This window comes from Phasianus colchicus, chromosome 1 (assembly GCF_987193195.1).
Source record: "Phasianus colchicus chromosome 1, bPhaCol1.hap1.1, whole genome shotgun sequence".
Lineage (NCBI taxonomy): Eukaryota > Metazoa > Chordata > Aves > Galliformes > Phasianidae > Phasianus > Phasianus colchicus.
The window spans coordinates 167,273,812-167,301,257 of record NC_143436.1 but is presented as its reverse complement, the minus strand read 5'-3'; the positions used below and the strand labels follow the sequence as shown (position 1 = coordinate 167,301,257).

At 36.0% G+C, this 27,446-nt stretch overlaps 1 protein-coding gene across 3 annotated transcripts in view; it reads left to right on the top strand.

Moving 5' to 3' along the window:
* VWA8 (von Willebrand factor A domain containing 8) overlaps positions 1–27,446 on the top strand; it is a 181,048-nt gene that overhangs the window by 74,292 nt on the left and 79,310 nt on the right. For all 3 annotated transcript variants that reach the window (XR_016461609.1, XM_031615838.2, XM_090131297.1), the window contains exons 20-23: positions 1,042–1,113; positions 11,392–11,468; positions 25,688–25,763; positions 26,436–26,571. Coding sequence is in view for 2 of the 3 variants with exons in the window: in XM_031615838.2 (XP_031471698.2) it covers positions 1,042–1,113; positions 11,392–11,468; positions 25,688–25,763; positions 26,436–26,571 (361 nt within the window). In the remaining variant the exon portion in view is untranslated. The remainder of the gene's footprint in view (positions 1–1,041; positions 1,114–11,391; positions 11,469–25,687; positions 25,764–26,435; positions 26,572–27,446) is intronic.

The following is a 27,446-nucleotide window of genomic DNA, read 5'->3' as shown; positions in this document are numbered from 1 at the left end:
TATGAATGGCATATTTCTATATAGTCAGAAATGACCTGTGAGGTACTGTGGATTTTTTTTGTCTTCTTTTTTTTCCCCCCAAAATTAAGTACTAGAGATAGAACAACAATGTGAAAAACTTTATGTTTCTATATATGTTTAATCTAAAGACAAGCATTCATTCCTCTAAGTAGCTTGTCTGACCTACTTTCAGATGACCTATTTTCACTAGGTACAGTGGAGAAATATACAAGACTATTGCTAGCGGGAAGTAGTCGACATTGCCACATAATCCATAAATCCTTTGGATCCTTTTAAACAAATGATTTGTGAGAAGCGTGATGTGGTTGAATTTTGTATTGTTTGTATTACCTTTTGCAATACTGAATATGTGTGTAAAATACACATCAGATACTTTGACTTCATCTAGGCAATCTACTTTCGAAGTTGTAAGAAACATAAACTTGAGCTTTTATTTTCCTATTATCCTGTTATTATTTTCTTTGAAACTGAAGATTAATTAGTGTAGGAAAGTGTATTTGTTACTAATTTAGACCTGGTGTTTAACGTAAAAACCAAACAAATAAAAAAACCAGCCGTGTATATAGTGAATGCATTCTCCCTGTGTTTTGTTTCTATACTGTTCTACCAGGATACATTTTACTTCCTCCTAGTAGTGTTGCTGGAAAGTTGTCCTATGTGTGTAAACAGAAGTTCTTATGCACTGCATGACAAACATTCATCTAGACTAAGAAGGAAATGCATTAGGAAGGAATATTGAGAGTAACACATATTTAGGGAAATCAAACACCCAGAATCAATTGGAGCAAAGGAAATACATAAGTGAAGTTAGTGATTCTATTTCATTGTTTTAGTCACCAGCTAAATTGCCTCTGCTATTATTGATTGAGAGATGCTTGCTACAGAGTGAGTAGCTGTAAGTACGATGTTCAATAAAACATTGCCTAAATGCTGGTAGTTCCTGTGTACTTTTGTTATTAGTGAATACATAAACTAGATAGTGTAAAAACAGGAATGAAAATCATGTTTTTCTTTCTCTAGCACATGATGGTAATGGAAGATATGCTAAAAGACTTTCTGTTGGGAGAACATCTTCTTTTAGTTGGCAATCAGGTGAGTTAAATGTTTCTTATAATGCACAGGACAGACTTGTTATTTAATAATGAAATCAAATCTTTATTTTGCTTTGTTAAAATTACACCTATTGGTACTGCTGAGGTAATTTACCCAGTTTGGGCTCTTCATTTACTAATATGCACATATTGGTGGAGTAAAGACTTCTAATGATGGGGATATTTTTCTACATTGTTATTACAGTGGAATGATAAAATTTTAGTAGTTACATGTAACATCAATACCACTGAAATCTTCAATCAACTGCATTCTCTACCCTTGATGCCTGTGCATCAAACTTCTGCTTTAAGAGGTTCCAGTAGAGGACAAGAGATGAAAAAATAAGTTGTATTAAAATTTTACTTATTGATTTCAAAATATTAGTCTTCTTGAAAGAGATACAGATCCACTTCATTTTGCATATTTTTGTTGATGGAGACTTCACTGGTGAGATCATGGGGGCTGTCATATTCTTTTAGTTGGCTTCTATTTCATAACACCTTTACGTTTTGCCTTTGGAAAAAGTCTAACCCAGAACATGAATGGTCTAGCCTATATGGAAAGAAATGTAAAATGCTAATTATTGTCAAAGTACCTCTGTTGAAATTATAGTTTATATTCAGTTTCATCTATTTAGAATCCTTCTCAAGAGCTTTTATTTAAGATTTCCTACTTGAAATCTCTGTGGAATTCTTCCAAGAGGTGTCATATATTTATAAATTAAATATCTGTTTCATTAATTAAAAAACACGCTATTTCCTTAGCAAGATATGATCAGTTTTCCCTATTCCATAAATAATGCTCTCTGTGCCATCTGCAAAGTTGTTACTGATGATGTTGCATATTAAGATTGCCTCCAGGGCTTACTGTCAGGTGAAAGTAGGGACAGTGTCCTCACTGACAAGGTCCACAAACCCACCATGGCCGTGCAAGAAGAGCAGGTCTGCGAACAACAGCTTGGATCAGCCAGGTGCCAGTGGTCAGATAAGTCTGTAGTGACAAGGAAGGTCTGATGTCAAGTGAGCAGGCATGGACTGCAGTCACTAAGATTCAGGGCCCTGCACAGCATCACTGGAGTCTAATTCAGGAATGGACCGAAGGAAGAGTCTGAGTGTTCCCAAATGACAGGGAGAAAAGGGAGCCCAGTGAGGCTATTTGTGGTTTGCTCTGTAGCTGTACCATGAGAGCTGAGCATGCAGAGCTTGGTGGTACACTAAGGTGCCTGACATGTGTTTTGTATTTTGAACCAGTTTGACAATAAGACACTTGAGAATGATTTCTGGGTTATAAAATATTTTTCCAACATCATTATCCTCATCTTTAGTAATTTTAATAATTTAATCTCTTTTTTCTTAAAGCTTATGAAACTTTGACTGGAGACAGTGATAAAGGATTGGACCAGGCTTAGATTTTAGACGTCAGCTTAGCTCTGCCATTAAAATTTGTTCTGTCCTTGGCAAATCAGTAATACTTCTGAGTTTTGTTTTTTAATCACAAACGTATGTTCGGAGTACATCCAGGTTTGATTTTTCCAGACTTGTTCCGCTGTTTCTGTGTGGGACTAAGTTAGGCCAGGTGGCCTTTAATTTTAATTATTTACTGATTTATTAAGTAATGTCCTTAATTATGAGCACTTTATTTGCCATTCTGCCATTGTTTCAGTCCCGCCATCCACAGCAACCATCTTTGATTTCACAGAGATGATCACTAACCACTTAGAAAATTACTATAGCATGTGTTCAATCCTGTTCAAGTACTTTAGAAGCAACCATGTTTTTATGCTGAATGCAGAGATATTTTGTGAATGAATGAGTGTGCAAGGATTAAAGCATAGTCTCTCTTACAGAGATTTGGTTTCTCTTAGTTGGCTGGATTCCATTTTCCTGTTTTACCTCTTCCATTTTTCTTTCATGTGTACACATAGAATTTCTGTTAGTTTAAGTCCATTTTCTTTATTGCACAGCTGTAATTGAAGTCACTTCTGTATACTATTATTAATTTTTATTTGTGAGCTGACCAACGAGAGTCCTTTTAGAGGGTGTTTTTTTTTTTTTTCCAGGGTTTGAACTTTGAAGACAAATATTTGAAATTCCATAAATCAGAATTAAATGATTTTGATGATGTACCGGTGGAAGAGTAGCGTGGTTAAGATGGTATTTTACAGGTGTTTAGCTGGAAAGATTATCGTGGTGGAAAAGGAACAATCAAGAAAGAAATGCTCACCTGTATCCAAGGATCAAGGCTTGAGGTGGAAAACTCCAGAAAGGAGGGATCTCCAGAAAGGGATCCTTCCCCAGTGGCAGTCAGACCTTAAATGCTTTCACCTGTGCTCCCACGGCTGACTCAGTCATTGCCTCAATCAGTGGTTCAGGCCATGACTCAACAGTTGTTGTACAGATGTATATTAGGGACTATCTTTCTTTAAAGAAACCAAGAAGAGGTTGAAAACAATTTCGGGGCATTAACAAATCTTTAGGAGTTCAACTTCACGAGCAAACTACTTAATTCACATGTAGTTATTGAAGAGTATATGGCTCAGGGTTTTGTAGCTTTAATATATTATGCAAAATAAGGGTTTTGCTAAATGTTTACACTGGCTGTTGATTTATTTTGGATACTAAGTGGAACATGCTTCAATTTAATGTACAAGCAAACAGGTTTCTTTGGGTCCTTGGGAAACACGGTGAATAGATAAGAATTTTCAGCTGTGGAATAGTTTCTGATAAAAGGAAATGCCAGTGCTTTAAATATAGCTTCTGATATTGCTTCCTGAGAGACTCTGAAGTCTGAGTGTGAATGAGACCATCCATAGTTTCTCAAAGCAACTATGAAGCAGCTTCTTCCTTGGCTGAGAGTAAGCCGCTATTTATTGCTCTCAAAGCAACAGGCAGGCAACCACAAGAATCCTGTTTAGTAAAGGTTACTTATTCTTTGCAGTGGCTGTTTACGTGACTGCTACCATATAGCTGTTACATTGCAGCCATTCCCTGGGCTTTGTGGGGCAGAGTGAACTATTTATTCTTATTATCAAGTAAAACTTTCAGGCTGTTTCGTTGTGAATTGTTTTTCTAATGGACATTGTACAGTTTGTCAGTTGGTCATTACTTGATATCTTGAATTTTTGTCTTTGGCAATGAGGAGATAAATTATACTCATGCATAATTGTTTATGTGGAAAAAAATTGTTAAGTAACAGTGGTGAAACATATTTTTGAAGTTTTACATGTAACATTTGCCAGAGAAGTATTTTAAAAATCTTGCATCTGGAGGTTGTGTGAAGATAGACATGGTTCACCTTTATTGGTCCTAAGTGAAGTAAGACATCAGCTGTCTTGAAGGGTTTCTGACTTTCTGGGGAGAGAAGGCTCACAGCCTTCTCACTTCTGAGGTATTCTATAACCCTGAAGTACTAAGACACTTAACCTTATGTTAAACAAAATAGAAGTATTTTATTTGACCTTACTCTTTTGCTGTAATTTGTAGTATGAGCTGTTCAGATAACTGATCTCATAAATTGAAGAGGTTCTGTCATAGCAGTGAGACCTGAATACTTCTGCTCTTAGGGCACAGTTTTCATGCTAGAAGTATTTCATAACAAATTGTGTTCATTTTGGCCCTTTATAGTTACTCTATTTTATTAACTGTATACATAAAGTGTAAATATTATAAATGTGAATGTATTATATAAATATCTATGCAGTACACTTTTTGTATGATCTATGGTGAGTTAACCTAAAACAACCCAATTGCAATTCTGTGTAGCATGACAGATGCAGCTTGTATCAGGCCCTGGAGTTCTGCCATTCCTTGAGAACTACACATAATCCCTAAGGTTAATACCTGATTAACCCTTATCCATTCCATAATGTGTCTTTTAAATAATACACACTTCTAAAAATTCATTTCAGTAGATACAGATAATATTTGTATGTACATCTGAGGCACCTTCTGCCCTTCTGTTTGATTGCACCCCACCAGTTTTGGCACAGTGCTTTGCCTTGTGCAATTAGATCCAACTGCTGTAGGCCTTGTACCATTCTTGTACCAAGTATAGGTCATAGGAATGAAAAGTGTCTGAGTAAACATTACTGTCACTATTGTATGGACATTACCAAAGCTGAGGAATATTCTCTCTCACTCTTCCTGAAGGGTGGACAGAGGAAAATATGGTGTACATCAGTACAGCCTCAGAGTTCATCAGAACCATTCCCTATTAGTCATCTTCTTGTTGCTTTCTTCTTTCCAGAATTCCCAGCTGTTCTTTTGTCTTGTAGTTCTCTTCATTGCCAGTGTTTATCATTTTCATGGATTTGGTATTTGCCAGACTCTGCTTGAAATATCTGTGTTACCAGTATAGAAAGAAACCACCACGTTTTTAATAAGAATAATAAGAAATGCCATGAGTTACTGTTTCAATTACTGTTGAATACTAAGAGCAGTTAAATTTTGTGCTTCTTCACTGATGGTGTGGAAGTTTGGCTTTTGACTTTGCCTTCGTACTTGTTTAGAATGGCTCCCCACTAATTCTCCCTTGTATGAGGAGAGAAAACTTTGCAAGTCTTGTATCAAGGAAATAAATTAACATGATTAGATCTTATTTTCTGCTTTTCTTCAAGTCATGAATGTAAATGGACTCTCATTACCTTGAAGAGTTTAGTGAGACAAATGATTGAGTCTTTCTTAAAGATGCTTAAAAGAATGTGCTTGAATAGATCATTCCATCTAAGGTAGTATTATTCTTCTTACATCTTTGTGAAATTGTGTTAAATAGATACTGAGAGCATACAACATTATCAGTCACCAACAAAACTTAAAATACCGAATGCTTAGCATCTTAACTCCTCTAGAAGGAACTTCTACTTGCTTCGACTTGTAAAGATGGACAACTTCCTCTGCAAGGCAAGATTGTACTATCCTATAGCAACTTTATTACTGTCCCTTTGAACATGAAGAAACAGAGCTCTAAATGAGCTAAATTGGGCAAACTGTTGTGGTAATTTTTGCCTAAGGAATTTTTTGTGACAGTTGTGGAAAACTCAGAAAATATTTGTCTTTTACTTCTACAGTCACACACGTATGTGAATATGCATTCTCTTTAAATGTCTGTCTGCTTAAATTATCACTTTCTGCCTTTGCGAGTTATATTGTGAAGGATGAGAATAGAAAGAGAATCAGCTAATTGATTTTCTTTGGGATTTATAAACCACAGTTCTTTTTATTTTGATTTTTTCATATCTTCCCCTCTGCTGAACTTACATTATCTCACATCACTGAAAATATAAGTACAACAGTGCCCTGATAGGGTGCTGGGTGGATTTTTGTACGAAAATCCAGGGAAAAGAAGTAAGATATCTGTAAGCTTGTCTACATTTGTAGTTGGGAACATATCCAAAACATTCAATTCATGACTTTTGATAATGGTGAAATTTTAATTTTTTAATCTTTCGTTGTTGTTTGTCCCAGCTTCTGAATTTCTAATAAAATAATGAGTTCATAAATCAGAAGATGCTCACGTGCAATGCTCTGCTGTGACCAATATATAGATCACATTTGGGGCAAGACTTAATCACTGCTGATTTATTGACATTTATTCCAAGCGAAGCTTATAACACCAGGAGTATTTGAGAGAGCTGTGTAGGTGCTGCTTGTTGCTCTGGTGATAGAACTTTTCTCTCTTTTTTTTTTTTTTAAATCAGAACTATGGTTCTGGTTTTACGTCCTCTGGTGTAAAAATAGCAGCCTCAATCAAAATGCTTGCACTCTTGCAAATGTTTTTGTTGGCAGATGCAGGCAAGTTACAGACATGGAAGATGGTTCAGTGCCAAGCCCAGTGCTAGAAACCATTCATTAGCAAAAGTGTCCTCATTTTCCTCATTTGGGAAAGTGAAAAACCGTAAGTTTCTGTGACAATGATGCTATCAATATGATTATTGTATATGTAGTAACAAACTGAGGACTTTTGCATGAGGATTCTTTATGTTCTGTGTCAAAATTTAATGAAAAGGTTTTGTCCTTTTTTTCCCCTAATATCAATATGATTATTGTATATGTAGTAACAAACTGAGGACTTTTGCATGAGGATTCTTTATGTTCTGTGTCAAAATTTAATGAAAAGGTTTTGTCCTTTTTTTCCCCTAATATCAATATGATTATTGTATATGTAGTAACAAACTGAGGACTTTTGCATGAGGATTCTTTATGTTCTGTGTCAAAATTTAATGAAAAGGTTTTGTCCTTTTTTTCCCCTAATAATGTGACTTTAAAATTACAAAATTTTGTTAAAGGCCAAAATGATGAAGTAGCAAACTGTTTTTCTCCCCAGTTTTAAAAAATTGTTTCATCCTTCAGTAATGAGACAGGTGCTCTGCTGAAAGTGATTTAAGCTGTACAGAATGGCTGAGTGCTGAAATGTAAAACCTGTGATTGTACTGCTTTCACTGATGGACATCACTGGTCTTTAACTGCTATGGTTATGACCTGCAAATTATTTAAAAGGAAATTAAAATGAGGCAGCATTTTTAGATTTATTCTTCCTAAGAGGGAAACTGTTAATTTAAAAAACATGGGCACAGTTCTTTTGGACTCTAATTTTATTGACATAAGTTGGACTACGCAGGGGAGAATTTTGTCCCACTACTGTAATAGCTGCATCCTGAATTGCAAAACACCTCCTGGGACCTGTAAAAACCTTGTTTATATTTGAAACTACAGTTACTGCTTGAAGATTAAGTCATTTTATCCTTGGCAACAAGTGTTTACAGTGTCAGGAGAATTTTTAACTAAGGGTTTCTTTTGCCTTCTAATTGCATAATCTCCTTCTTGTTATTCATTAGCATAGATCCTTACTTACCATTTTCTTATTTCACTTGTCCCATATGTCTGATAGAGGAAAAATTGCCTGTAACTTGCTTTCTGAAATACTTTTTTTCAGTTTAGCTGAAACACCAACAAAGACACATTTTTTTCCTTCTGGTTAGCATATTTTCATATTTCTAATACATTAAGTAACTGCGATAGTATGTCTATATATAACACACAGAAAGTGTTAACAGCAAGCTGGTTTGGAGTGTTACATTAGGCAGCAGTAATTGCAAATTATGTGAGATTGCATTCTGAATTTGACCAAGTTCACCAGCATTTTACTGTGTTCCTGTGACACATGTAGTTCTGATTCCTTCTATTTAAATAGTTGACTACACACGGTGTGGGTGGCTGATACAGCTTGCTCCTTGGCACTGGATATTGATTGAAAAGAAAGGAGGGTAATTTTGTTGCCATGATGATCATTTCTTAGTTCTGGGATGCCAGTAACTTATTGCAGAAGTTTTTTCCTAAAATGAGTTAGCCTTTTCCATTCTTCATATTCACCTGAAGAAGAAAGACCACCAGATGTATTTTTCCCATGAGGTTCCAATGAGTTTGAAATAAACCTGGTTTCCTTGGCCTTGTGCTTATGAGTAGCATTTAAGGAAAGAACTCACCCGTGCTCTTCTTTTCTGTAGTTTTTTAATGGTGTAAAAGAGCCCTCTAAATATCTTTGGTCTCTTCCTTATTCTCTAACATGTCATGGGGTAAAGGAAACAAAGAGAAGTGGGAAGATGTCATGAAGTAACAATGTGGAGGAACAGAATCAAGGAGCTTTCACTTGAACTTTGCTCTAGCTGCTGTTGCCAACCAAGGATTTTCTGTGGTACACCACAACCTCTAAGAAGGCACATCATGTACTCTCTGAAGAAGTTCAGTCTAGAAATTGGGCAATGTTAATGTGTTTATAATAGCTAAAATGTGGTGGGAATGCCTTTTGAATACTGCATACAACTTTTAAAAATGTATTATGTTCTAGAATCAAGGTGTACTTGAAATGAAAGCAGGTGTGCTTGGAATCTGGTGAGAGGCCCAAATACAAACAAGAAAAGGATGTGGTGTGGTGGTGGCACAACTCCCACTGACTTCACTGTGCTACTTGGCTAAGAGTGCCAAGTAGCCAAGTTGCTACTCTGTCTTCCTCTATCGTGGTCCCCCACCAGGCTTGTGTCTTCTGAGCATCCATTCAGAAGTGAGCTGCATTCCTGTTAATAACCTTGGTGGCAACATCATAGATAGAACTACACCAAACCAGCTATGCATGTCCTCTTCCTGTGGGAAAGGGAGAGGAAGAAAAAAAAAATTTGCTGTCATTTTGTAGGTGAGAAAATATTGTTTTCAAGTATTATTTGAAGAATCTACAGACCATACGTTAATGTGCATGGAAGTTCAAGTTCTTTTTTTTTTTTTAAATTATGGTAACCATTTTGTTTAGTTGTAAGTATGCCTTACACTGATTTGATATGTTGATCTGTTTCTTCATCTTTGCACTTGCAATAGCTGTCTAGAGTCTCCCTCTGCAGAGAAAAAGACATGCAAACCACTAAAAGTAGGTACAGAAAACTATGCAGGCATCTGCCCAGTTTTCTTTAGCTCTCTTAGTAAAAGAAAATGCAGCTGCTTTCAGTACAGATATGTGATATTGGCATTAGAGGAATACCCATTTATGCAGCTGTTTATGACTTCAACTATCTGACTGCAAGTATATGAGAATAAAACTGTCCATGTGCACTACTAGAGGATTCTTAGCCTGTTTCTGGTAACTTTTGATGCTTCTGATGTAGTTCCTAAAGTTGTGTGTTTCCACATCTCTGAATTTCTAGAACTGACATCACGGTATCATCCCGTTTTTCAAAGCTTGGAGAACTGTATTTCTAGTGACAATTTTCAGCAGTATCTAGTGACAAGTATTGTGTTGTAGTTTCTTATTACAGCTATGCATGAAGCTGTAGATTCTTCTGAAGGACCAGATGGAGGAAGATTCATGAGAAGGTGTGAGCGGATCACTAATTTGACTTAGCTTCCCTATGTTCCAGTGGAGTCTACAGTAGGGTAGTTCTATTTCTGTCAATTCTGCTGTATTTTTTTCCTCTGTTCTTGTGCTGAGAACTTTCCTTCCGTGGTTTCAACTTCCACACATATGTGTGTGATTCTCTATTCTCATAAATGCAGCCATATGAGACTGTGGTCGCTTTTTGAGAAGCTTCAGTGTTGCAATTCTACAGCTGTCAGTTGCCATCTTTGAGATAGAATTTAGTCGTAAATGTCATAACTCACAGTTATGAATGCTCCTATTCTGTTTCAGTGCCAAGTGAAACAGATTAGCTGGTCTCAAGTTGGTTTAATCTAATCTCTTTAATCTGTCTGTGGGTTATATTTATCTGCTTTAGTTTACAGTGGTATGGACTAATGATGCATTCACGAAGTCAGTGTGAATCTCGGTAGAGGGACGGAATCTTCTCAAACTGTTCTTGGCAGGTTTACAACTGAACTTTTCTTTCTGCTCATTCGTCTTATTCCTTTTTTCCCTTGGCAGGGATTTCCCTTTCCACTTTCTTACAGGAGGAATAAGAATTTTTTAAGTGAAGCTCATTACTGCAGTTTGGTACATGTCAAGGAACATATGACCTGGATTCCCTTAGGATGAGACTAAATTGGAATGTGTTCCAACAGCACACCTAATACCTTCAGTATGCTTCCTTCCTTGCAGACAAGCCAGGCCTGGGGTGAAGTGCCAGCTCCTGAAACAGTTGTACAGAAGACAAAGTGGTGTTAGCTACACCTGATTCACTCCATAAACTCACTGTCACTATTCTGCACATCTTGCTAATGTAGACCTTCTGCAGTATAGCAGTGTTGTAGATCAATTAATTTCCAACCCAATTCTGATTCTCTGGGCTTTTTTTCTAATGCCTAGTGGAAAGTGATTAACAAATATTAACAAAGGTGATGTCTAAGTCTGTGTGACAAATGCAGTGTGTTTCCTATGGCCAACAAAAATTACCTTTTCATCCTTAGTGCAAGGTAACTTCGTGGTATTCAGAGCTTTGCAATACCTTTGTGAAACGTGGGGCTTGTAGACAAATGGAGATAGTTAAAGCAATTCATAGGCATGAGTGATGTAACTCTAGCGAATCGATCCTTTTTCTGATTACTCCTAGTAAAACATAATGGCTTTGCAGATACATACATATGTAAAATAATACTAAATTACAGTCAGAGCTCTTTTATGTGAATTGAAATTGTATTTGCTGATAAAGAAATTTGGAGAGTATTTGAACAGTTTTAGAAAGTCACTTTTTTTTTTTTATAACTTTTAAATGTGTCATTCTGATAACTCTTAAATGAAATTTTATCACTCTTAATTGTGTCTTCATGTTTAATAATGTCTTTGTGTTACATTTATTTGCTGCAGGGTGTTGGGAAAAACAAGATTGTTGACAGATTCCTTCACCTTTTAAACAGGCCCAGAGAGTATTTACAGCTGCATAGGTAAGAACGTGTTACATTTTCATACTTTACAGTCTGATTTCACACATTTTAAAACTCACATTTCTGAAGTTTAATTTGCTCTTATTGTTTGAATAAATACTCTATTATTTTGGGTGGCACACAGACCACAGAAATGTATCCCTTTTGTAGGCATAAGCAATAAGGTTGATGGGAGGGGTCAGGAATCTAGTGGAATCACTTTGCTTGGCATAACAAGAAGTAAAGCTTGGAATCTACTGTTGTCAAACCAAGAAATTGCTACTGCATTAACATTTCTGGAGAGATTTCCCTAAGCATGAGGTACTATGTGAGGGAAGAATTTCCAAGGCTCTATTGGAATATATCATTCATAAAATAAGAAATACTCTTAAGTATTTGTTTTTTTCTTTGTCATTCCTACTAAGCACATGTATTCATCATCTATAAACATGTTTGGATTAGGAAATGATATTTTTTTCTGCGAGCTAAGAAAAGATTTCCAGTACAACAAACCAATCAAAAACAATTCAAAAGCTGAAATAAACAACAGGTCATGATCGTGTACTGATTTAATACCAATTTATCTGCCTGCTCTTTATGGCATGTGGATCAGTAAATTGAAACAAAGACTGAATAGGTATAGAAGAATTATTTTCAGTTGAATTGCATTGTTTTTCTGCTTCATTCCTATTCTTTACGTTTCTCTCTTGAACTCCTTAGCTTTATTACCCTGTCTCTTTCTATAATCATTGTTCTTTAAATAGTGCTAATAAAAATGATCATCTTTGGTATTTTGCCCTTTAACAGCATGATCTCTTTAGCATTTTCTCTCTCACTTTCTCCTCCAGCTTTTTGTCTTCAAATGTCTTATCCTTGTGTTCCTGATGCTAGGATAGCTCTACCTCATCACTTTTCTACTGCTGTTTTCTTACATACTTTTTCTCCTAAAGTCCATCACTGCTTTTCTAAATACTACTTTTGTCACCAGCTACTCTGAGCTTTGCATTAACCTTCATGTCATCATCTCTGCCTGAAATAGGCACCCCCTCCTTTTCACACATAGTCACTTTTTGCACATCTCATTTGGATTAACAAAGTACTGCAGTGTTCCTATCACTCCATGTACGTGACCTTTGAAGATTTCTAGTGAGGTGTGGTCAAGAAGAACAGTATAAATTAATACTGAGATAACTCAGGGGAGTGCTGTATAAAAAAAGATGTTTGGGATAATGATGGACCCATAGAATGTATTAGGTACAACATTCTAGATGATCTCCATCTGCCTATACATCTGCCTTTGCTATAGTCTCTTATAAGCTTGCTTATTGTTTTACAGTGTTTAAGGGTTAGATAGAAATAACAAATGATGAACCTAAGCAGTACTAGAAGAACAATTTCAGAGTATAGAGAAACCAGAAATTTCTACTTCCTGGGTAGCATTCTGATGCTGTGTGAGGATCTTAGTCTATATAGTACCTTGGTAAACTTTATGAAACCTTTAAAAAAGGATTGTGATATTGTTAGTGCACACTTTTGGATTACCAAGCAAAACAGGAAATAGTTTGCCCTCAAAAATTTTTACTATTTCAATTTTAGACATTTTGTAGGGGAAATACAGTTAGTAGCTTACAGCATATAAGTGTTTTATAGGGAATATGCTAGAATTGTACACTTCATTTGGATGTTTCTGTAGATTTTGTAGGTAGCTAGCATCGGTACCATTAACCGTTCTGGCAGGAAATTATTTCTAAATTTAATACTTTAAATGGTGCTCTTATACCTGAATTATAACTCTAGAGCAATTGAATGTTCTAAACATGCATTTTAGTTGACAGCCTTCCAAGGGAAAGGAAGAATATTATTGCTTTTCTTTTCAAGGAAAAATTGCAGTACATTTAATAAAAATTGAAGGGAATTCAGTGTCTGGTGAAAGTGGGAATTCTTGACCCTTTCAGAAATGTATCTGACATTGCTCATCATTAGTCCTTGGAATTTAGGTTGAAGACTCTCTTTAGATTGCTGTAACAATTCTTTCTAGAAATGAGCATGCAGCTGTCAGCTGCATATCCTGAGGCTCTGAGTTTCCAGTGAGGTATCAAATCTGTAGGAAGATGGCTGATGACATCACCAGTTCTCAAACATGCCCATGTCAAATGTCACTTTCTATAATTAGCTATAAAACACGTACTTACAATAATTCTAAAATGGAATTGCTGTCTCAGCTGAACAGTATGCCTTGCAATTGAGTAGTGTCTGTTATGTTCTGGAGTAGGTAGATATAAATCTTGAGGTAAGAAATAGCCTTGTTGATGACTCCAACAAAGATGTAACTGGAAGAGAGCTACTGTAGGAGCTTTTAAATGAATATAATGAAGATCATTAATAACATGTATCGTTACATAGTAAATAAAGAAGCAAATAAATAACAGACAAAAGTAAGTGAAGGTGAACCTGGATGAAATTTCCTGATAATTCTAAGTAATTTGTTAACATTGTTGCCATTTTTCAAAACTTAATTTTAATTATGTTTAAGTATCAAACTCATGAAGATATTCCAGAAAAATTTAGATTCAGTAGCTTGTGATGTAAATAAGGGATAAACATACAGTCATGTAACATAACATGTTATGCAGTATAATTACTGTGGGTGTCTTTTATAAAAGACTATCTCACCCCTTGCACCTTTTGCCAGTAGAAATAAAATAACTAGAAATACTATTCAAATGTGCTTTGATTTTGATTGTTCTGGGAAGGGATGGTGTTTTGGTTTTATTTTGTTTGTTTGTATTTTCATTTGTTTTTTTTACTTTCTGGATAGTATAGTGTAGCATCCAAGTACATGGTGTTGCACTTGGGTCAGGGTAATCCCAGGTATGAGTACAAACTGAGAGAAGAATTCCCTGAGAGCAGCCCTAGAAGAGAAGGACTTGGGGGCCCTGGTGGACAAGAAGCTTGACATGAGCCAGCAGTGTGCCCTTGCAGCCCGGAAGGTCAACTATATCCTGAGCTACGTCAGCAGAGGGGTGGCCAGCAGAGAAAGAAGGTGATTGTCCCCCTCTACTCAGACCTTGTGAGGCCCCATCTGGGGTACTGTGTCCAGGCATGGGGCCCGCAGTACAGAAAGGATGTAGAGATATTGCAGTGAGTCCAGAGGAGGGCCACAAAGATGATGAAAGGCCTGGAGCACCTCTCTTATGAAGAGAGAGCTGGGCTTGTTCAGCCTGGAGAAGAGAAGGCTTCGGGGAGACCTCATTGTGGTGTTCCAGTACTTAAAGGATGCCTATGAACAGGTGTGAGACCAACTTTCTACATGGGCAGACAGTGATGGGACAAGAGGGAATGGCTTTATAATTTAAAGGGGGGGAAATGAGGTTAGATGTTAGGAAGAAATTCTTTACCTAGAGGGGGGGGAGGCATGCCTAAAGAAGCTGTGGGTGCCCCATCCCTGCTAGCATTCAAGGCCAGGTTGGATGGGGTTCTGGGCAGCCTGAGCTAGTGGGTGGCAGCCCTGCCCACAGCAGGGGGTTGCAACTGGATGGTCTTAAAGGTCCCTTCCAACCCAACCAATTCTATATGAGTTCTGATCTAAAACTTCACATATTCCAAAAGATTCAGTTGGGAAGTGTGCTATTTTAGGCAATGAGCTGATAGAAGGGGTAATTTTAAAACCTCAAAATTAATGTCTTGTACTGAAAGATGGTGAGAGGAGATAGTAGACAGAAAAGAGAGTGGTTTTCCTTAAACATCTTTTCTAACATCTGTATTTACTTGCTTTACCACTGATTCATATGTAAGGGTCAGCCTGACCTTAAGAATTAGATTGTTTATGGAGGTTATAAATCTTTCTCCTAGCCTCGCTTACCTCATTGAGAAATTTTCTTTTCTTGAGTATAACTCACATATATACATGTAGTGTGTGTGTAGATATACACACATGTGTTTAGAGAGTGAGATATATATATATTCAGTCACACATATGTATGTATATATATATATATGTACACCACCCTGTTGATAAACATTCTTTGCAACCACCCTGATAGCAGGTTGGCCTGTTAGTAACTGAGCACTTCTGTTTCCAAGCAATTTTTGGAAAAGAAGCCAACCTGAAAACCAACACACTGGACTTTACTTAAGTTTCATAAATCATATTGGGACCAAGAAACTAAATATCTTAACTGAAATAAAGCTGTGATTAAAATTTAATAAGGAAAAAAATTAAGAAAATTGTTTGCTTATAAATTATTCAGAAAGTTGACTGCCTTTGCTTACATACTTCTTAATATTAGAAGTTGATCAGGACACAAAAAAGAATAACTGCAAAAAGGCAGATCTCTTTTATCGTGTACAACTGGGGTTATAGGACTCCATCTGAAACTGACAGTTTGGGTTAGGCTCTGCACAGCCTCTGTCTAGGGTTGCACTTTCAAAGCATCTTGCTTCTTTTCCATGCTGAATCAGAAGTTTCATCTACTGAGATTTCCCAATTGATCCCTTTCTTTTAAGAAATAACTTCTGGGAGATAAACCCTCAAATTTTGTTTATTTGTGAGGGATGACTGCGGCCACGATACTGGCTACACATTATGAAACATACAACAGCATTATCTTGCTGCTTTCACCTTGAATGATGCATTCACCTTCATGATGCTTCTTGGAAGGTGAAAGTCTGAGACAGCTGCAGGCTGATCAGACATCTGTTTAGAAATTAGATGCATATTGGATGACTTTATTACAAACTTTTATGTCCTCCAAATAAATGTAACAGAGCATTGAATACTTTATTCCTAAATGTGTGAACCCTGGAAAAGCTCATAATTTTATGAACCTTGTCATCACTACTTTTGTAGTCTCTTGTGTGAGTCACATGGAAAGAAATCAGCTGTGGTTCTTCAGAAGGATGTGAAACCAAACTTGGTACAAATTGTGGATCTGTAAAACAGGTTTTACTGGATCAGGAAAAAAGCTTTTCATTAGAACTGATAATGTCTTCTTTTAAATTACAAAGATTCTTGAAAGAAGATTCCAAAGAAGGAAAATACAAACCAAATGAAAAAAAAAAACAAAAAAACAGTAAAGCCTTAGAAAACACTCAGGCAAGAATATGCGCCCTATTCAGACTATAAAATCTTTTCTATCACTGATGAGAGAGTAGTACATAAAATATAAACTCACACCTCTCCTGTGTAAAAGCCTGAGAAAAAAGTGCTGTAGACTTAAAACTGTTGGCTCCTTTGATGAAGAAAAAAATTAATTTTACCTCTCTTACCATCAAATTAGTAACTAATTGCATGTAAAGAATGGTTTTGCTGGATTGACAATATCCTCTATCTGCTGTTTAAACAATTATGCATCTGTTTGGAATTCAGTCTTGCCATCAGGCTGTTTTTTTAAGTTACAATGACAACGATTTCTTCTTGGAGTTCCTATTTTTGTGCGGACTGGTAATTATAGAAACACAATATTTGCCCTTTTGTTTCCAACACAGACTTGATTTATGGCTTAGAGTTTTTGTTTGATTGTGTTTGAATTGTGAAGAGACTTCAAAAATAAAAGAAAAAAAAAAAAAGGTTTTCAAAAGGTGAGGTTCTGCCTAGGAAGGGGAAAAAAATCAGTGACCTACAGTTTGTATTGGTTTCTTTTAGAATAAATGATGTATTAGTTTTACATGCTGAAGACATTTGAATACATCAAGTTTCTAGAGTCATATAATTTTATCTGATCTTAGTATTCATTAAGTAATCTCCTAGTCTTAAGCATAATGATCTTAAAAAGGGAAAATAATATTGCCAAATAATTCATTCTCTGGGTTTATTGCACCTGAAATTTCATTTTAGACAGCTAAATAGAACTGGAGGAATTCTGTGGAGATCATGTAGTGTCAGCTCTAGGATCTGATGCTTCTGAAAGATGCCATCTCTGTTCTGTTGGTGTTGGATTGGTTTTATATTATGTAACCAAAAAGAGCAACTGGCAGTAGGAACCTTATGAAATTATCTGACATCTTGTGTTGTGCTTCAAGTTGCTCTATTACCAAACAAACAAAAGCCTCTTTCTCTGTGTAGTACCTTGAAGAAAATTTAAATTGGGAAGAAGGCCTGTGTTCCAAGCAGCACAGCGGTTTGGCTCAGAACAACATAATTGACATTATTATGTGTCAGTAATTTACTTCTTTGTAAATTTTGGTATGTATTGCATTTGTTGATGTTTTGAGATTCCCAAAAGCCTTGGGCACGTAGTCCTTGGCAAACTGCTCTAGGTGACCCTGCTTGAGCTGCACGTGTTGGAGTAGATGACCTCCAGAGGCCCCTTCCAGCTTCAAGCACTCAGTGATTCTGTTATATACCAACAACTTTTGCAAGCCAGAAGGTAGATGACGCCAGTGAGTTCTTATTTTTGGTTAAATCAAAATTGTTCAACAGGAAAAAAAATTAAAGTAAAAAATTAATTTATCTCATCTTCATAAAATTAGATAATCCAGCAGTGATTGTTCCACACAGGGAGTCCATTAGCACTGTCCTTAGCTTTTGTGCAAATATGTCTGTACAAAACAATTGTTAAAAGCTGAGGAAATTAAGCAGCAGTTTCAGATCATTGTTTTTGGAAATAGGAATATTTTTTGTAATGTCATTAAGTTTGATAACTTGTAGAACATTTGTTTATTGTTATGATATGAGTGTAAATAACAAGCAGAAATTTCTCTGAGGTGTTTCTTGGCTTCATCTTGCTTCCACATTGATCAGCCATGGAAAATGCAACAGTTGCAGCTCACCGTCTCCATCTCTGCAGTGTCTGCCACAGGCATTCCTCTACTCAGTTAAAAGCTTTCAGAATTGGGAACAATCAGTCCTTTCCATTGCTATGGGGAATTGGTTGCTCTCAGCTAGTGGGAGAGCTAGATTCCCTCTGAGCTACTACACACAAGTGGCAGCTGATGTCATAGTAAGTAAAACTTGTCAACCTCTACTCTGACATCTTGTGTTTGTAGAACTGCAGTCTTTTAGTTGGGTAAGAATGTTGTGGTCGCTTACAAAAATAGAAGCTTTTGATGAGCACTGCAATCTACATCAATAATTTATTGATGGATTATGATGATTTTTCTGCTACTCAGAGCTTCAGTGAGTCTACAGGAGATGTGAACCAAGTAGTTCAAGCATTCTCTTTCTGCATATCAAGAAAATATTCTTGGAAATTAAAACATTTTTTGTCCAAAAAGAGAATACAGATCTTTATAAGGTCATGTAACAAAAAGGAGGAGAGTTTTTGGTGCTGAAGAGTTGTTCTTGTAATGTCTGGAAAGTTGAAGCTGCTTGATAAATATGGTTTCATGCCTTCTTGTGATACAAGAGAATTTATGACGTTCTCTCCTTTATCTTTGATTAAAAAAAAAAAAAAAAAAATCTTTTATAAAATGTAGTGCTTGCTTTGCAGTCCATACCCTTAAGTTAGCCATACTATGCATAGTTCTCTGTTTTCAGATAACTTTTTTATTGCTTTTGTAATCATTAATATAGGCCTAGTCTAAAGCATTTTGACTTTCTTTTCTGCTGTTGTCTTAGAATACTAATTCCTATAAAAATTCTACTTGTTACCTGATAATCGTGCTATTATTTTAGATGATAATGCACTACCTTATTCTGGTTATCTCCATGTTACATTTTATTTCAAAGAATTTTCATATGATGTTGCATCTTCCTGTCAAAGTCACTGTGTTTGTTCGTGTGACACGATTTGAAAGTGTGGTACAAGGTTCATTTTAAATATCTGCTATATTATGGGATGTGGCTTTTCTAATTCTGTAATAAATTACAGTAATCTTTTCTTCCAAAAATTACTTGAGTTTACATATGTTATCCTTTTCAAAATAAAGGTAATTTTGCTGTGATCTTTAACAATCAAATTAATTGAGAGGTTTGGGGTAGGAAAATGAGTGTATGGTGTCCCTACAAGCAATACTTATACAAACTGCATTAATCTTCTGATGTTAATTTTCTTTCTCTCTTTTCCAGCACATGTAATCAGTGTAAAATCTAATTACCTGTTTTCCCTTTTGAGATCATTTAAATCTACCCTTTGAGCTTTATTGACTTTGGATTTTTTAAATTGTAATTTAAAAAAGTTGTTGCAAGAAGGAATTACTTACTTCACTCAAGATGTTGCTACTCAAGCTATAGATACCTAATACTGTAGAGCTATAGTGCACTTGATCCCAGAATTAGCTTTGAAAGAAGATAGCACCGTGTAAGACAGTTTAAATGCCAGTCTAGCTCTGCAGGTCTGTTTTTCAAAGTGAATAACCACAGAGAAGTTATGTCTGTAGACAAAGTGCTCTTAAGCTTCAGTGGTTTGTTAGAGGAATCCATTGAGCACAGTGAGGATGTCTTATACACACACACAAAAGCTGGCTAATTTGTTCTGCTTGACTTCAAGTCCTGAATTTTTACAATGTGTATGTCCAGAATATTTTCTTTTCATTTTAACAAAGTAAACTTACAGTGCATCCTTTATTTTTCACACAGCTTAAGTTTGAAAATAAGTAATAAGGACATCTTGTTGTTGTGCAGGTTTATGCTGTGAGGCATTCAGTGTGCTAGCTAGTATCCAATACGTTGTAATGAAAGCTTACAGAAGTTCACATAAGCTAGTGGTCTCTTTTTTCCAGTGTTAGCTTTTCATAAACTGTCTGACCAGCTCTGCTATTGTCAGATTCCAGGTATTAGAGAGCTACTTCATTTATCTTTTTGTAGGAATTCAATTCAGCTTGAATATCCTGCTGGGTGGTTGCTGTGGAGAAATAACTTAGGTTAGAAAACCAAGTTGTTTCATTTTCATCTAAAGCTAAAGTAGCAATTTCTAGCTGTTTACACAGTGAAATGTATTCTTATATGCAATCAGGGGAGCTGTAGGGTGTCATATTTCTTCATTTGTGGATTTTGCAATTTGAGTGAATTTCTCATGTTAGAACATATTATGTGCAAGTGTTGCATATTGTTTTAAAAGATGGATTTTGTAACTTGATTTAAGCGTATAACCTGAATCAAACACGTAATTGCCTTTGGCCTTTGTTCTGCCACCCACAGTTTTACTGAGTAATAAGTACCTTTATATTCCAAATAATTCTTTGGATTTTAAACAAGTATCTGTCTTGCTGAGTAGTTACAATGGTCTCACAGAAGAAATTTAGAGATGTAATTATCCATACAAGTAGAGCAAATCAAAAAGGCTTTATACTGTCATTTTAACAAAGAAATAAGAAAGCTGTTTGACTTTTTAGGCATTTCAGAATTTCCTGAACATAGTGGTCATGTCATGCGATGATACCGTGTAGAATAGGTTGGCTTGAGAAGTTTATTTGTAAATGTCAGAGTCGCGCAGATTGCCTGCTTTTCATCAGGATAGTCCATGAGTGGATTAACTTAGCAATTAACAACTTTAGATGGCACTTGGCTTAATTATTTTTCAAATACTCTTGAAATTAGGTCACACCAGCTGGATACGTTCTGATTTGAAATGTAATCAAGAAGTTATACGTACATCTGTTTATGTAGATAATTAGATAGATGTATACAGCTCACAGATGTGAAGAACAATTATTAGAGCGTATATTCTGGGTGTTTGATTTTTCCTTTCAACCACTGTGGAGTTTAAGTTGGGGAATAAGAGGAAGGCCAATCTAGTTTATCAGTGCTTGTTTCTACAAACCCTAAAAATGTGAGGTTACCTATAAGATATTCTCTTACTCTGTCAGCCTCAGTAAACACATAGAAAAGCCAGGGCAGCTTTTTGCAGCACTTGCCACGATGTAGTAATTACAGTGGAAACTGAGGTTTGTAATGTTAAGTGAGGTTTTGATGCTGAGTCCTGTATTTAAGCAGAAGCCTCCTTGGGTACTCATGTTGTACAGTAAAGCAGCGCAATACATTTGTCTTTTCTTAAGTTAGATGGCAACATGTTGGTTATAGAGTGGATCAAACCCTGTTTTGGCATTCACACCTCAATGCTTTGGGAAGGACAGATGTCAACCCATGTAATGAACATTTGCAGATTTGTTGCATGGACAGCATTAAGATTTTTAATGAAGAATTCCATGTGCTGATGTAATTTTTCTAAAGAAACATATTTCAACCATCTATTCCTTAAGATAAACTAACATGAATTTTAAATAGAGGAATGTCCTTCTCATTGCTGCCTAACTTTTTCTTTTGTCTAGTTTTAACTCCTCTTTCTCACCAGTGGATATTCAAAATGTCTGCACATTTAATTTCTGTCCACCTTCCACCTCTCCCATCCTGCCCTATGTCAAGGTCTATTGATAGAACTATTTAGATCTTCTAAAGAACTACAGATTTCCTCATGAAAAGAGGATGGGAGAAAGTTTTTTTATCTCCAGTGAGTGCAAAAGAACTGCAGAACTCATTGAATTTGTGTAGAGGAGAATTTTATTTAAAATAGTAAAGTTGGTATGGTAGGCAGTTCCTCTCCTCTCTTTGGAGTTATTTTTCAACTGTTGTTTAAGAAGATTTGGGTAAATATTGTAACTTGACAGAACAGAATGGAGACAGAACTTGACAGGGACAGAATGGAGTCTTTTCTACTCTGACTGAGATATTTGAATAATAAGCCATGTTAGCGGTAAGAAATTGTGAATAACCTGGGTGAACAGTAGTTTTGATTCAGTTTTGCAGTAAAGACTTATAGATATATATAATAATATATATATTATTATTAATTTAAATGAAAATAATTTTTAAAATATACTGTCATCCACAGTCACTGCTATGGCTGGCCTCTGTTCAAATCAGTAACAGGAGTTTGCTTTTCCTTCAGGCACCAGCACCGCAATAGCAAACACAAGTGTATTGCAGGAAGAGCATCCCTCTTTAGCTTGCATTGCTTTGTGAGGATGGGTCAAGGTCCAGCAGGATTGTCACTTACCTCACATCTGCTGTACCTTTGTTTTCTGTGGTCAATAGAAATTTCTCCTGACACATTTCATAGTTCTCCCCTGGAAAGAAGGTATTGCTGTCAAAGGAATAGTAGCTGTCAAAGACAAGTATGTATTGAGTAAATTTATAGATCTCAGAAAAAGCTGCCTTTGGGCTATAGAATGCACCAGTAACAAAGAGTAAATAAAAGACAGCGATGTGAGCCAACAAACAACAAAAAAAAATAACCATCAAAAGAAGTCTCAGAAGTGCTGCTACAAATGGATTGATGCTGTCAGAAGAGTTGCTGAGCTTAGGTACTAGATTTTTTTATTTTCTTAGTGTAGAGTTTCTGAGAAGAGTTTCCATGATAATAACACGTTCTTATGAAAGACATTTGTGAGCTTTTCATATTTTTTCTTTTACAATCAGGGGAAACTAAATTAATTCAGTTGAACAGGATTGACAGTATGTCAGACAGCTTTTCTCATCCACTTCTGTATTCCCACAGTTTTGCCTCTGTGTGTCAGGACTATTTTCATCTTGGGTGCCATGTGTGATGAAATTATGAGGGTTTTGTATTCTTGTCTTTGTTAGAGCCTAGTTAATACTAAGATGCTAATATTAATAGGTAAACATGAAATAGTTTTTAGATCTCTCCTGTGGGAATGAAATTCTGCACTCAAATGTTTTGAGTGCCAGACCTAATTTACACTTAAGAAAGCCTGCATACCATGTTGTTCAGAAATATTTCAGATGTAACATATATTTAATGCTGTCTTCCAGTGTCTTTACATTTACAAAAGTCATTACAAAGTAGAAATTCAAGAAAAAAGCCTAAGACAGAAAATTATTTGTAGTTGTTTTTTACTCTGTTTAGTTAGTTTCTGGAAAACAGAAAATAATGTCATCTAATTGTATAGCTTGCAATTCTGAAAGGAGTACTTATCTGTGCTACCCCTAACAGCATCATTCTTATGTACTGAATGTAACATCCAAAGCACATTCTGAATTGTGTTCGCTTACATCACCAAACCAACAGAATTAATGTTTGACTGTATATTTAGCTTATAGAATACATTGAAAATCCCCTGGAATATTTCCTTAAAGTATTAGGCCTGAATAACAACAAAGCAGAAGAAAAGTGATAGCCACAGATAAATAACCATAGAAAAAATAGTTGGAAATTGGATTTAGGATGTTGAGATGTCAATTGTTCTTTGATCTTGATTCCTTCTACAACTTTTATTGACCTATGCAGCTTTCATACCAGCCCTTGAGTAAACATGTAAACTCTTCTAGCATTCCCACCAGCATTACCATTATTTCTGTTTTCTCTAAAGACTGAGATCATCCAAATGATTTATGCAATCTGTTAGTAATCACAAGTTAGTGCTCTGTATCTGGAAGTTGTGAGTTACCTATGCAGAGCCAGAGCATTAACTAGATCTCCAAAATCAAAATACATGATTTTGTGATGCAAAAAAAAACCCACATGATTTTATATTTGTGTCTTTCCTTCTCATGGCACCAGTCCTCATCCATAACACCCTGGGAAATCATCTTTTATTCTCCTAAATTTAATTCCATATTGTTCATGAATTATTTCTGTCTAATAAGCAACCTGTGACTGTGCCTTCGTGGACTGTGAGGTTTGGTTTATATGTAAAATCTGCAGCTATTTAAGCTTGAACCAGAAATGTTAACTGTTAATGGAAGTAGTCTGATATGTGCACTCTGAGAATTTAGTCCCTAAGAAACGTGTTCAAGAAACATTGGTTTGATGCTCTTTTTGTATTACCTATTATTTTCTTGCCCTGTGTAGAAATGGGCAAACAGGAAGGATAATTAATAGAAGCTTTGCTTTTATTTCCATGACAGGATTTCTGAGAAAAAGGTTTAATTCTACAGCTTATTTTAGTGATTTTAAAAATGCTTGTATGGCTGCATTGTTTCATATTATACAATATGAATATAACTGTATTTTGGTGGAGTTTTACAGTTTGGAAGTTGATGGATTTGAATAAAATAGAGGTAGCATCAACTCTTGTACTTTTTCCTCTCCTGGATTAAAGTTCAGATGAGCAAGTAATAAGAAAACTCTGCTTCTGTCCTGTTCCTTATAGTAGTGTATAGGAGGCATTGGGATAAATCAGTCATGAGTAAAGCTAAACAAGAAAGTATCAGTTGTTAGGGACAGAAAACCTGCTGACAGCAGTTTCAAATAAAGGAAATTTGCGTGTTATGTTGTCAGCTCTGAGCTGTAATTGGAAGCTGGCCATTTAATATTTTACTGCAAACAGTACTGTGTTTGATATCCTGTACCCATGGAGCTTATCAGTACATTATTGGGGTTTTTGCAAGGTGTTAGAAAATTAAAGATAGAACTAAGGTGGATATTTGAAACAGTGAGTCAGCCTAGCTTAAGCAAACACTTGTTATAGTGCATGGCTGTGAAAGGTAAGAGATTTTTGTTGCATCAAATCTCACACCTATGACATAAGGTATACAGGTAAATCCAGTGTGGTGATGCATGTTGCTGGACAATTCTGAACTGCAACAGTTCTTCCTTTATCTGTACATTCAGTAGAGATTAAAATAGATTATTATAATGAAAACTAAGGAATATTATCATCAAAGATTTTGATTAACTGTGTGAATTGTGAAAATGTAAAAATTGAGTGACTCAAAGAAAAATAGAATTCCAAAAGGAAAATATTTTGCTATTATAGCCTCTGTCCCATCTAAGAGTTCACACTGTTTATGATGTAAAATGTAGCAATTGCTATTGAAAATTGTTTGTAGAACCACAGAATGGCCTGGGTTGAAAAGGACCACAATGATCATCTAGTTTCAACCCCCTGCTATGTGCAGGGTCACCAACCACCAGACCAGGCTGCCCAGAGCCACATCCAGCCTGGCCTTGAATGCATCCAGGGACGGGGCATCCACAGCCTCCTTGGGCAACCTGTTCCAGTGCGTCACCACCCTCTGTGTGAAAAACTTCCTCCTAATATCTAACCTAAACCTCTCCTGTCTCAGTTTAAAACCATTCCCCTTTGTCCAGTCACTGTCATCCCATGTTGGTAGTGAATGAGTTCCATCTGAATAATCTGTGGCAGAGATTAGGAGACTCATCTACCACTGAGCTACTACAGCGGTGTTCTCAGATCAAGTTCAAGAATTCTGAAAAGTAAAGATGTTTGTTCCTCTTAGAAAAGAGATCTTTTATGTTCTCATTTAGTTGCTCTGCACTCTTTTGTAACTCAATTTCCTCTGTGTTTCAGTTAATGTTGCCTGTTTTTCTACATTTCAGGGACACGACTGTACAGAGCCTTACCCTACAGCCTTCTGTTAAAGATGGTCTTATTACATATGAAGATTCACCGCTGGTCAGTAGTAACGTTTGAATCGTATATTTGGAAATGTTTAATCAATAGTTAAGCGTGATGACTTTTCAGATAAAATCCCTTCTGATTTAATTATCTCTATAGGATAGTCAGTGAATGTGGTAACATTTCATCAACTTTTGTCTTGGTCCCACTTGCTGTGTTTTCTATGCCAAATACAACAAGTCTGCACACAGCCGAAATGAACGTGGAATGTAGATGGGTTTGTGTTAACCTGACACATTCTAACTGATGCAGTGGTATTTTGCTGCTTCTCTTTTGCAGTATCTAAAATGCCTCACACCTACCTGCAAAATATTACTCCAAACAGCTTTCAGTTATTCTTCAGTTCTTTCAGCTTCACACTGACAGTTTAGATGTGAGCTATTGCATACTTTACTGTCAGAATTCCTGGTCTAAGTCAGGCTCCTCAGTTGCCTCCCTAGGGCAGTCTCTTCCATTCATATCCTGAATTAATAGCAGCACCTTCCTTTCTTGTCTCAGCTTCTTTCTCTTCTCTCTCAGCTGCAATTTGGTCATATCTTATCCCTGTTCTGATGCCCTTTCTTATATCACTGCCACAGGGATGTTCCTACTTCTGACTGGCACACAACTAATGAGTTTCTCACAGTTATTTTTGGAGGGTTGTGATGGATGGATTCTTTTCTCTTCCAGGTAAAGGCAGTGAAGTTTGGACATATTTTGGTAGTTGATGAAGCAGACAAAGCACCAACAAATGTTACCTGTATTTTAAAAACCTTAGTAGAAAGTGGAGAAATGGTTTTGTCAGATGGAAGGCGAATTGTTGCCAGTAAGTGGATACAAAATATTTTAATAACTAACATTAAACTTTATCATGTTCCTGTTTTTCATCAATTACATTACTAAGTACAGCCCCAAGAGTCCAAATGTAAGAAGTACTTGATGCTAAAATCTTAGTAGTTAAAGAAATTACAGTGAGTGTCTTTTCTGTAGAGAACGATCTAAAATATGCCATGTCAATTTCTGTTTTTAAAAACTAGAACTACTTTTGCCATAACCACAAAGGCTTTCTTAAATTAGCATTCTTATGAATCGAATTCTCAGGAATTAAAAACAAAAAAAAACCCAGTAACCTGACCTCTTTATTTCCTTTTCACAATGAGAAGTAAAGATCTATTTGACCAAATTATGAATTTGGCTTTACCCATCTAGATAGTTGGCATAAAACTCGATCAGATCCAGTAGTAATAATAAGAGTATAGCTAAGGTTGAATTGTTAAGGTCTACATCTAAAAAACCAATGTGCTATTGTTATTTAAAGATATGCTGCAGGATGGATACTTTGTAATTACCTGGAGCTAATTCACAAGAATTGCAAGAACTAAGTATTTTTTATGTTTTTTTTTAAAGCCCTCCTTAAAATGCCCTCTTGAACTTAGTAGACGCTGTAGTTTGGTAACAAATAAATGTGAGTGGAGCAATCTGTTCAGCACTCAAATGGTATAACACAGGTTTTGCTTGTGACTATGAATTACAGATGTGCATTTTTTTAAAATAACTTGCTAATTCATTTCAGTTTTTACTGTAATCCTTTAGAGGAGGGAAAAGGATTCCCAAAGACCATATGCCAATGCAGACATATTTGCTGGAAACAGGCGAGGCCAGTCTGACTCATTTTGGTGAGACTGAGCCTTCACATGGGTG